Source organism: Rousettus aegyptiacus, unplaced genomic scaffold, assembly GCF_014176215.1.
Source record: "Rousettus aegyptiacus isolate mRouAeg1 unplaced genomic scaffold, mRouAeg1.p scaffold_m13_p_1, whole genome shotgun sequence".
In the NCBI taxonomy this organism is placed as follows: domain Eukaryota; kingdom Metazoa; phylum Chordata; class Mammalia; order Chiroptera; family Pteropodidae; genus Rousettus; species Rousettus aegyptiacus.
This window is the reverse complement of record NW_023416284.1, coordinates 7,678,324-7,691,135: the sequence shown is the minus strand read 5'-3', so window position 1 is coordinate 7,691,135 and position 12,812 is coordinate 7,678,324. Positions and strand designations below refer to the sequence as shown.

The 12,812-nt window shown below is 39.1% G+C and overlaps 1 protein-coding gene across 6 annotated transcripts in view; it reads right to left on the bottom strand.

Annotated features, from left to right (window-relative positions):
* Positions 1-12,812, bottom strand: part of PRDM2 (PR/SET domain 2) — a 105,136-nt gene that overhangs the window by 60,132 nt on the left and 32,192 nt on the right. For all 6 annotated transcript variants that reach the window (XM_016149470.2, XM_016149471.2, XM_016149473.2 and 3 more), the window contains one exon: positions 3,791-3,943. In XM_016149470.2, the coding sequence (XP_016004956.2) occupies positions 3,791-3,943 (153 nt within the window). The remainder of the gene's footprint in view (positions 1-3,790; positions 3,944-12,812) is intronic.

Genomic DNA, 12,812 nt, shown 5'->3' with positions numbered 1-12,812 from the left:
TCTCAAAACTGAAAGGTTTTAAAAGCAAAAACTGAGGGACGGATGACATTATCACTGAATGCAACTGAGCGTTCTATTCCCATAGAGATATGATTGGAACAACCGACAAAATGTGACTAAAGTGTATCAATTAGCTCAGGGGTCCCCAAAACCCAGGGCTAGGGCTGGGGACTGGTATTGGGCAGTGACCTGTTAGGAACTGGGTAGCACAGCAGGAGGTGAGCGGCAGGTGAGTGAGCAAATCTTCATCTGGACTTGCAGCTGCTCCCCAGAGCCACCATGACTGCCTCAGCTCTGCCTCAGCTCTACCTCAGCTCCACCTCAGATCATCAGGCATTAGATTCTCTTCAGAGCACGGGTCCCTGGTGCTAAAAAGGTTGGGGACTGCAGGCTTAGCTAATAAAACACTGTCAGTGTTAGCTTTCCGGTTTTGAGCACTGCAGTACAGTTGTGGAGAGGGATGCTCATTTGTTTTTAAGAGCAGCGAGAATCCCATCTAAGATGTCAGCTTAGAAACAATATAGTTCACTTCAACATACCTGCCAGTCTAGATAATACCCTTGAAAGTAAATATTTTGCTTCATTCTCTGCAAAATTGTTTATAAAGTCCAAATTTTGAAATATTCTAAATTCTTCAAAATGAAAGAACAAGCCACTGTTTCCTTTGCTCCCCCAAGGATGGCTAAAACTTGCCATTTTCTTCTCTTTAAACCAATGTATTATATTTTTTCAAAATTTTTTTATTAGTTTCAGCTATACAGCACAATAATAGTTAGGCATTTATATAATTAAACCAATGTATTATTACTTCCCTTCTTGAGTCAGTTAAACCTAAACCAAAGAAAACTTAACCTAACATATATAAGATTCAATGAGTTAAAATAAAGATTTTATGAGTCAATATATAAGATTTTTATGAATTAAAATAGCCATTACAAATGCCTTTCGGTACTCTGATGAGCTAATCTGTTTCTGCTGAAAAGAATGGGCTTTTTTTACTTAAACAATTTATAGTTTCAAATGTATAGTTTGCTTCTCTATTTTTTTATTGTGAGTCACATATTCATGGAATGGTGGTATCATATAATAATTGAAATGATTAGGGTTCACGGAAATATGTAAAGGCTTACATAAAACTAAAGTGAAAGAGAACATGGAAAAGGGAAAAACAGCATTCCCAATTTATTCCTAACCCAAACAGCATAACCAGAACACTGAGTGCAAGATGCCCATGGAATGCTTTCATGATACCTCCCAGACTCAGCTTGAGCTTCCAGGGTCATTCCACTGCAATCTCCTGAAGAGTACTAGCTGTGCTGGCAAAGGATCAGCACACACTTTTTACTTAGGAGGGTATTCTTTTGTTATTGCAAAATACACAAAGTAAAACATACCAGAATCCGTTTTTCCCTCAAATTTAATAAAGAATTTCTACACAGTTAATGAGCTGGTGAGTAGCTAGATTAAAAGCAATGAGTTTTACTAGCTACTGTTAGCAATTAAGGTGATTATGTTACTGAGCTGTATACTTCTCAACTTGATACTAATAACATATATAAATGAAATAGACCTTACCTGTTTCGTTCACTACTGCAGAAGAATATCTGGTACATACTAGACTATATTGGTCAAACTACTGAAGAGAAGAATGAATGGACGGCAGACTACCAGTTAACTTTCAGGAATTTAAAATAGTTTCTAATCACAGTATAAATGAAACTGGTGTTGAGATTTCCAATTACCTGGGTGATAGTTGAGAAACTGACACAGAACCCAGAAGAATACAACGTGTAATTTATTTACAAAATCTAACCCACAGAAAGCTTAATCTGTAGTTAGATAATCACTAGTAAGGAACCTGAAAGGTCTCGTGCATACCTGAGCAGACATCAAAGGGCAGGACGGAGGGAGGTCTGCAAGGATCACAACTATGTCAGGTCAGACTGAGACAGGTAGCGAGGACAGCAGCAGTACAGCTAGTTAATGCTTTAAATCCCTGGGCTGGCCTCAGAGCACTTCACAGGACTTTATACACATCATCTTTAATCTTCACAACGACTGTACATATTAATTTTATTACTACCTCCATTTTTATATCTGAGAAAATTAAGAGACAGCGTTTAAGTAACTTCTCGTGCTCGCACATCTAGAAGCCAAAACCTGCTCACAAGGCAGTCGGCCACAGCCTCCACTCCTCACCACGACACTATGCTGCCTCGCCAAAACAGCAGCCATCATTTATTTAGCACTTGTTAGGCGCTAGACCTCTGCCCATAATCACCTATGAAATTGCCATGATCGCCCTAAGAAGGCGATGCTATAATTATCTGTATCGTACAAATAAGGAAACTGAGGCACACAACAGTGACTTGCCTAAGGTCACACAGCTAGGAGAGTCACAATGACTTGCCTAGGGTCACACAACAAGCCAGGACCTCACCCAGAAGTCTGGCTTCAGGTCCACTCTCCCAAACATCATTTCTCTTGCTTCTCGATGTTTCTCAGATTTGCTATTAGAGAAGAACACATTTTCATGAAGGAACTGCGAAGTGTCCTAACACCTCCCCGGGTTTGCTCTCCCTTGGCATCTCATCTCCACTCCCTGTGTCATATTCATCCCCTCGCTGGCATGTCATCTCCGCCAGGGTTCTGCCTCACAGATTTGACCAGATATAACTATCACTTTAAATACATTTAAGAAACAGAATGAATTATTGAATCAGATTTTGAATATAATTTCAAATTCTAGTGTAACAAAATTTCATGGTAATACCTACTAGAAAATCACGCTATTATAATACAGAGGACAGTCCAATTGGCTAAAGATGAAAGAAAGAATACAGAAAAGAAAAAAAATTTAAGCAGCTTTTTCCTAACTAAACTAGAAGTCCTAGTGCTACCAAATATGCCAAACTCAGAATGCTGCAAAAGCTGAACATCATCTTAAATGCCTGCTCATCTAGAGTTTTCAACTCCACAAAGATAACTTTTCGTGAACTATCACCCATTCTGACATTTTTAATAGAAGTGAATAGAGAGAAATTTGCCTTATAGTAGTTTCAGCAAATGAATCTACTCCAATTCCAAAGCATCGCCACTCCACCTCCAAGAACACTTCCCCGCATGATGAGTGTAGATTGTTCCTCCAAGAGAATGTGACAACAAAGGAGACAGACAGGGGCTGGCAGAAATGAAGCCACATTTAACGCCTCCGAACGCTAACTTTTCTGCATGTACTCGGTGACCTCTGACCTCACCACAAACCCTCAAACATGGCTTTCCTCTTTTTTTCAACTCAACAACGAATGTCTCCAAATAAAAATCCGGCAGAAGGAAGAAACATATTCTGTTTAATTCCCATTCAGTAAAAAAGTTAGGAAGAAGAAAAGCTGATCCAAGGCTACGTTACAGCGAAGACTAGGATCGTGTTTTCAGTTAACACAGAACCGCTGTAGCCATTGACAGTTTCTCACAGTTGGATAAATCTGCCCGACAAACAGTCCCTAATGCCTCTGTAGCTCAGGAGGAGAGGAGCTGCCACACGCTTATCAGTATCTACAAAGACGCAGTGCGTAATTACTGGACACGCTCTTCCTGCTTTAGTGCCCTTACGCACACGAAGCCGTGGCAACCATATATTTAAAACAGACCTTTCAATGTGGTGATAAACCACTTTCAAATATAATACTCCCAAAGTTGGCAGAGTTATTACTGTTAGTCACGACTAAGGACAGCATTTGCAAAAATGCATGTGGAGTAACTAACGAAAGACTAATTCTAACACACTTACCTTTAAAGTTTTATAGTATATGGCCCTGTTGATTTCCAGTGGAAACAAATTTTGTTCTTCTCCTGAGCAAGCCCAATTCACATATCGCAGCCAGTTCCCCTTCTCAGGATCGGTGGCATCGATGCACATCCACCCCAAATTTGGGTAATAAACCTCGGGAGGAGGAAAACACTTTTGTTAAAATAGGAGTATCTTAAAATGTTTCCACTTGCAACTTTTAAGACAATTCTTTTTTTATCATATGCAAGTACTCTATAAAGCATTTCACAGAAACAAAAGAAATAAGCAAGAGAGAAAAGAAAAAGAAAAAATGAAAAAAGATATACAAATGTACAATCCTTATTAGTTATTTTCCTATCTGGGCTTGTTTGAGTAACTTTTTCTACTAAAGTTAGAGAGCTATAGTAAATACGGTTAATGATCTCTAAATGCTTCGCAAATATGTACACAAAGACAAGTGACAACTCTATTCCCTAAAGATAGAACTGGAAGAGTGCACTGGCAGCGCCCCAGCCCCGAGCTTGCTGGGTGGTTGTGCAAGTTGAACGTGGGGCCCAGTCCTGCCCGGTCCCTTTACTGCAGGGCTGAGCAGAACTGCAGTGTGAACTCCAAGTGGGTAACAGGCTATGATGCTTTTACAAACTCAGCTCTTCTTTATCAGGAGCATCTGTCCAGACAGAGGTGCTACGGAAAATACTATAGGATATACCAGTGTTCTTCCAAAAAAAGACCAAAACCAAACCCCTCTTTTAGGGGTCAGATCAACTCTACTCTTGCAAGAAGCTTTCCCTGAAGAAAAGCTTCTTGCAAGAATAGATTTGATATATGTGTTATGTATGCGTGCGTGTTTATGTATATATATGTCTTACTTCCCTAAATTAAGCACTGCAATAGAACTACAGAATCTACCTGACAGACCTGTGAAAAACAAAATGAAAGGGACCAGTCTTTTAATTTCTCTTTAGGAAGAAAAGAAAGAATTTTGATGCTTCCATTTTCTTGCTCTATGTGGAAATCGAGGAACGAAAGTTAAATAATTTTCCCTAAGTCACCCACTTGGCTAGTAGTAAAGATGGGCTTAAACCCAGATCTGCTTGACTTCTAGTTGTCAGTCCCTTCCCTGACCACCCTAGTTAAAACCGCAGATCCTCTTCTTCCCATCAGCGGCCCGAGCCGCCACCCCCAATTTATTTTTCCTCATAGCACTTATGCTCTTTGACAATGTGAGATAATCTACTTACTTATTTGACTTAGTGACTGTCTCCCCACACCAGAATATTAGCTCCATGAGGAGAAAGCATTTTAGCCTTTTCATTCACTGCAGAACCTCCAACACCTTTGCCAGTGCCTGGCAAAGAGTAGGCTCTCAATAAACTACTATGCAATGAGTGAAAGGGCACCATTATACACAACTGTTTAACTGCTATCGTTTAATGAGCACCAACTATGTGACAGGAACCATAAGGCAAGGTGCTTTGTACTCACTTTATTTAATCACTGTAAGAGCCAAGGAGAATATTTTCACTATAATTAACCCCAGTGAGTTTATCCAAAAACAGGTTGTTCGCTCAAACACCTATCTTCACCATGCTAAAGAGATTATGCACATCACATTAGACTCCTTTTCAAATCCCTGTCATACTCATCCTGTTTAGACACACACACACACACACACACACACGCACACACTTCTCCCTTAAAACAAAGAGAACAAGCAGCCCTCAAATGGTATGTTATAAAAAAAAACACCACAATGCAAAATGTGAACTTTTACACACCAAAATACTATAAACTGCTTTACTTTAAAATGTTTAAGAGATATTTTTATCATGTATGCCAGCATGATAAAATAAGGAAACTAAAGTAGCTAGTCCTTTAACACTGTCAGTCCATTATTAGTTACGTTTTATTAAATTAGGGATAAAGGCCCCAGTTTGATGTATCGCAATGGATGGCGTAACCCCACTCACTGCCAGCCCACATACTGGCACAGCTACAGACATCGACAGGATGGAGATGATGCTGGAAAACATCGCCCAGCTAAAGAAGGCAGCTGGAGAGAGGCATCAGGAGGCTACCACCAACCTGAGGATAACAGTACAGGCTGTGCTGGGAACCTCCAGACTCCCAGGTCAAGGCAGACCTTTGCAAATAGCAAGGTATTCCACTTGAGAGAATTCTTTACGTATAACACAGCTCCTTTTGTTTAAAAGGGAATAAGGCATCTGCTAAATCGTGCTTAAACTAAGATACTTAGTTTACAGAAAAAGATTAACATTTCCATTTTTTTAAATGTACAAACAAGTAATTCACATGGCCAAAACCTCCTGAAGAAAAAAATTAAACATACCTAACAATAATCAAAAACAACTTCAAATTAAATAAATTTCAGCTATCAAACTGGTAAGAATTTTTCCTTAAGAAAAAAAATTGAAAAACAAGATTAGAAAGCAGATATTCCCGCAAACAATGCTGATCAGAGAACTGGTATCATTTTTTTAGATAGAAGTTAGCAGTACTTGACCCAAAAAAACCTAAAATGTACACCCACTTTAACTAGCATATCTATTTGTAGGAATTGATTCTGAGATAATCGGGCAATCATACCAAGATGAACGAACAAAGATGTACACAGGAGTGTAGTTCCCCAGACTGTTTCCAGTTCATTCCCACATGGAAAACACCATGGCTTAGGGAAGTATGATAATCCACACGCAGAGCAGATTATTAAACAAACAGTAAAAAGTAATACTCTGTAAATGACTAATCGGTTTATATGTAAACTTTTGTTAGATATTTCTGTATTCCTTAAGAATTTTTTTTCCAATAAACACACATTATTTCTATAACTAGAAGAAAACAAAGATAATCAGAAATTGTAGAAATATCAATGGTATAAAAGTCATAATACGCTGATGACTGAATAAAGCCATTTATAGAAAGTATGGCTTATATGATGCCACCTTTGTTTTAAACATGAATATATGAAGAGAAAAATTCCCTTGAATTTAAATAAGTGAAAATGTTAATAACAGTTATCTCTGAGAAGTGGGATTATTCATGGTTATTTTTTTCTTCACCTTATCTGAATCTTCTCCCTTTTCTCCACTGATTTAGTATAATCTCTAACTCAGAGAGAGAAGTGAGTGTGTGGGGAGAACAAGCTAGTTTTCTGAATGAAAACCCAAGTGCGAATGAAGGGGGCCAAGGTCTGCCGAATGCTAAGCTAAAATACTCCTCTTCCTCCTCCTTCCATCATCAGCACACATAACACATTTTTAAAAATATGTAGCTTTAGCGTTCTCATTTTTATTGAGCATCTAACCTTATACTTAAGAAGTGGGGTAAAAATGTGTTTTTATAAACGATTCCCACCTCAGTTGTCCAAACTCTGGTTTCTAATTAGAATTAATTTCAGTGACTGACGCACAGAATCTAATCTTTAAAATGGGGCCAAATTCTGCTTCATGTAACTACAAATTACTAGACTGCAAAAGTGCCATAACACCATTAGGCTAGGGCAGTGCAAAGACAGTGCAGAACCACCTAGAATCCCTTCCTCTCAAAGACGACGCAAAAGCAAGTCAGACTCCCACCCTAACTCAAACTCACGACATGCAACAAAACTATTCCAAATCTGTATGATGACCAAGAAACATTCGGCTGACTTGACCCAAAGGAGAAACAGCTCCATATAATCGATACTTTTTCCTGATGCAAGATATAAAACGGTCCCATTTAACAAAGCAGGGGTGCCTGACTATGTACTACATATTAAGAAACAATTTTTACAAGTTAATTTTCAAATCGGAATTCCCCATTTGGAGAGAAAAAATGTGAAGAAATGGAAACACCTTTGTGCCAAGCAGTGAACTAGATAGATGCTTTATGTGTTATTCTGACCTTTACAAGGACCTATGAACTATTATTAAGCCCCTTTTCCATATGAGGACACTAGGGAAGGTTGGTAATTTTACCAAAATGCTGAAGTCACTAACAGTCAGAGTCGGGATTCAAACCTGGTCCCCTCACTCACTCCTCATTTCTATTTTCTTTCCAAACCCCTCCTTCCCATGCTCAGCCTTCCCCAGGTTATCCAGGCCTGACCTCCTATCTGCCCCTATCACTGACCGAACAGAGACTGCGTACCAACGCTTGCAGTAACCAACCTGACTTTGACAGAAACCACTCCTTGGAATTAAGACCCCTCTTCAGACTACACACCCTCATGCTGAGGTAAGTCTTTTATTCTCCCAAACCAGCCCCCAAAGTCGGAGCCTACAGTAACAAAGCCATTCCACTGGCTGGTCTGCAGACTTCCCGCCCCGCCCCCCCCCCCCCCCACACACACACAGGGCTCCAAACACAATGACAAAGACGGACGCCCTTCTGAAGGTCCGGAGGCTCCAATCTGTCATACTGTCTGAGGCTCCTTTTCGTCTTCAGTTCTCTGGGGGTCTGGATGGTTGAATTTCCAACACTATGATCTACAGTTTTCCACTTTCCCCGTCTAACCAAACAGAACTATAATTAGACACTGTCTCCCAGGAACAGACAGGGAAAGTGGGGCACGGTGCAGAGATCACTTCGGCAGCCCAACCTGCAGGGCATTTACTCCTCAAGAACTACAAGAGCGTTCAGAAGTCAATTCCAGGATTTCCCCCGCATATATCCGAACTTTTTTGGTTCAAAATGCAGCCCATACTCTCTAACATTAGAAGAGAAAAAAAATTCTAAGCAAAAATGAACACTGCTAATCTTTTAAAAAGTACTCAACTACCAAAAAAAGTTTTTATCTTCTGCATAATAATCCAAGTGTTTTTCTTGGACATTCAGGTTCAACTAGTATTCACTGAGCCTGTGACGTCTATATTAAGTAATTTCACATACATCACCTCATCTGCAGCCAAATACACTAGGAACTTGTTATCCTCAACTAAAAGTGACAATAAAGAAATAAAGAATAAGTTTATTTAAGTATAGCAGCATTTCTATGAAAACGTTTAATAAGAGTTGTAACTTTATAAGTTACTAGGAATTTTATTAACACTGCGACCTAAAATATTCTGTACCTTTCTGGCATGTCCCCATTCCAGTTGTTTTTGAGTTACAGAACCTGATACCTGGGCTGCTTGTTAAGGACCGTAAAACTGCCATCCTAGAGAAGTACCTTACTGGTGACTACAGGCAAAAATAGACCCTTGGCACCAACCACTTCACTCCTCAGACTGCTTTAGAAAACTGGGGGTTTCTTTTAAGAACTATTCAAATGCATCACTGTATCTGAAATATCCTGAAGATTCTGGGATAAGGGAAATAAAAGAGAATCTAATAGGTGGTAAAATATACCAACATGCGCGTGATTCTAAATTACAAATTCAAAAACCAAGTAGCTGGGCCTCTCATACCTGCAAAGCCAGGTCCGCAGTGACTGGCCCTTGACCCTCTTTTGAAATTACTTTAAGTTTCATACACATTTTCATACACAAACGTTTCTGGAAAATCTCCCAACAACAGATGCTTAATAAATGTTGACAGGTTCACAGCAGACCCCCAATCAACATCCGCTAAATGAACAAAATAACAACATTCTTAAAATAGAAATTCTAACTCTGGAGCATGAATGTTTAAGAATTCTATAATACCCTAGAAATCATATCCAAATTTTGTGTATATATGTGCATTTACATATTTTCTGGAGAGATTCTCAAAACAGTAAAAATCTCTAGGCTCCACTAGTGGGAAGAGCACTCAACAGGCAACCAAGAAACCTGGGCTCTAAACTGACTCCAGGGCTAACAGCTTTAAGACACCGAACACTTGGCATTCAGACTTCTCATTGTGGAAAGAGTTAGGGCATCGCTAGTATTCTCTGATTGCACACACACACACAAACCCATGAGGTACTGCCAATAGTCTAGACAACACCACAAACGTTAAATGCTAAGATCGGTGCTCCAGAACTTAGGGCAGTGCCCAGGACATGGTGAAAGCTTAACAAACAGGGCTTACATCAGTGAAAAAATTAAACTCTCAAAGAGAATTTTTTTTTTTTTGGCACCAGACCAAGCTGCCAATCTGAGTACAAGTTAACTTACTCAGGAAGATCACTTCATTCTCTGCACATCAATGTCCTCGTCTGTCCTGAAGTTCTTGAGAGAATATGATTGGCCTAGCCGTTTCCATGACAACCAACTTTACAGCTATCCTACTTTGAAGGACCAAGTTCAAAATCTTTGTACTGCTATCAACCACACAGCTTCACTGTTAACCTGCGACACCGGACAGCACCATGCCCACTCTCATTGCTTCTCTGCTCCACATACTGAGATCAGGGCTTGGCAAACTTCCTCTATGAAGGGCCAGACAAAAAATCTTTTCAGTTTCATAGGCCATACGGTCTCTGTTGCAACTGTTCAACTCTGCCACTGTAGGGCAAAGCAGCCACAGAAAAAAATGTAAAGGAATGAGTGTTGCTGAGTTCCAATAAAACTTTGTTCGTGAACTGGATCTGAATTTCATATAACTTTCATGTGTCACAAAACATTTGATTTTTTGTTTAAACCACTTAAAAATGTAAAACCACTCTTAGCTCCAGGACTATCAAAACCAGCGGGCAGGCTGGAGTCCCCTGTCCTCCAGGTCTTTTCCTGAGGTGCGACTGACTCAGGGTGCGACTGACTCGGGTTCCGAGGCTTGAAAGGAGGAGGGGCTGAGGGGGCTTTTTGAAAGGCCCTGGAGAAGCGCTGGCTGGCTTCTCTGCTCCTTCTTGCCTCCATTTTTAACTTAGACAAAATTTGACATTAGTGAGACAGCAAAAACTATGAAGCACACCTGTTACTATCTAATCATAACAGTACTGATTAGGTTTTCACTTCTTAACAAATTACGTTAGTCTTCTTATTACAGATATAATTTCTCTATCATTTTTGTTGAAATACAATTCTACTCTTCCCTCCATCCTCCTGACTCAAAATTTGTTGTGTGAATGCATAACATGCAAACAGAAGCAGTGAACTCTCAGTTGTCATCTATAATGGGGGGGATAGGGGACCTATTTAAAAGATTAACGATAGTGCGTTTTAAAAAGCTAGGAAGAAATATGTACTCTTGATGGTTATGTAAATTAATACGACCCTTCTGGAGAACTGATAAGGAAAATCTACCAAATATTAAAATATACAAAATAACTTCTGACTTAACAATTTATCTTAAGAAGATAAGCGGACAAGTTAGCAAATATGTATACAGAATGAGTTTCATACTTTGAATAATTAATAACATGAAAAAATTAAAACGACTTAAGGGTCCAACTGCTTAAGCAGTAGAAGGATACAACAGAATTCGAAGTAGCATAAGAAATGAGATGTAGATTAAGTATTTGACACAGATATGGCCATAAAAGATATTGAAAGAAAAAAGCATGTCACAAATTACACGTCGTTTGTTCCCCGTTGCATGAAATGTCTATATATGGTGTTGGTATCTGCACCGGTGTATGTGAGAGACAGAAGGAAAACAGAGGCTGAGAAACAGAATTAAAAGAATGTTCACCAAGAAGTTTGCAGATGATTTTATTTTCTTGTTTATAGTCTTCTGTATTATTTATATTATTTTGCAATGAACGTGTACTACCTTTATAATTTTTAAAGAACTCACTAAAAGGTACAACACTAAGCGTGTACAACACTCATGTAAACTGTGGACTGTAAGTGATAACGATGTGTCAATGTCGGTTCATCGATTGTAACAAAAGCTCCACTCTGGTCAGGATCTTGACAGTGGGAGATGTTAGGTAGGAACCCTCTGTACTTTCTCCTCAATTTTTGCTGCGAACTCAAAACTGCTCTAAAAAATAAAGTCTATTAAATAAAAGACTCGTTAAAATAAGTCCTATGCCAACAATTCAAAAGTTCCGTTCGTCAGAAGCAATTTGAGCCCCACAGAAGTGACTCTGAAAGGCTTTCATCAGAAGCAGTTGTAGAGTACTGCAGATTGCTCTCAGCATGTGTGGGGCCGTCAAGGCAAGTATGACATGAAGCCCGACATTTCAGCTGGCTAGCACCTTCCCGCCAGAAACTGATCAAAGAATGTTCTCCTCTTTGGAGAACCTGGCTGTTTTGTGCATTACCCCCTCCTGTAATTTCTCACTTAATAGAATGTTTTCAGTGAAAGCTTAAGACTGCATTAGACAATCAGGCCTCAAGGAAAACAATTTAACACTTTGTCTGTGATTAGCTTTAAAACAGAGTTCTAGCTGGGGCAAAAGAACGGGCTGCTAAAAAAGATAAGCTCTTCTTTAGGGGGTTTTAACAGAAGAACAAATGCCAAGATGAGATTTTAATGATAAGCAGTTTCTATTACATTAAAAAGAGGTCCTCTGATGCAAGTCTGAGGGTAAGTCTGAAAAGGCTGGAATAAATTAATGAGGAAATATGAAATTTTACCTGGATTCTTACTTTCTTCTTTATAAGAAATATGTACATTATAATTTACATACCCTATACTTTGCCAAATTCTTCTATATGTATACATTATATATATGTACGTACACACACACACATACACACACTTTTAACACAGCAAAAGGCTTAAAAATTTCTGTAAGGAACATATACTTTGTAGCTGGAACTATCTGAATGACATCCAGATTTTTCCTTTAAATTACAGGAAGAAAAAGCCAGCCCTGATAAGCACTAAATCTTCAAACCTGACGAACAAGGATTCATTGGATTCACAAACTGGGGTAGATGGTAAGTTAGAAGCATCTGAAGTAAATAATGAAATGTTAACAGGTTTAGAAATCAAATCCCTAATATGCCATGGCTCCAATCACAATTTTCGCCAAGCTACTACAAATTCACATTATATATGAATTTCCATACAAATGAAGCTTAATGGACAAAAGGCGCTGCTAACAATGTATACGACATGCCCACCACCACCAAACTACTGTTTTGGGTAAAACAGGTACCATAAACTCAGGTTTGCTATCAACGGCATTTGTTCGAGCTTAACGTCC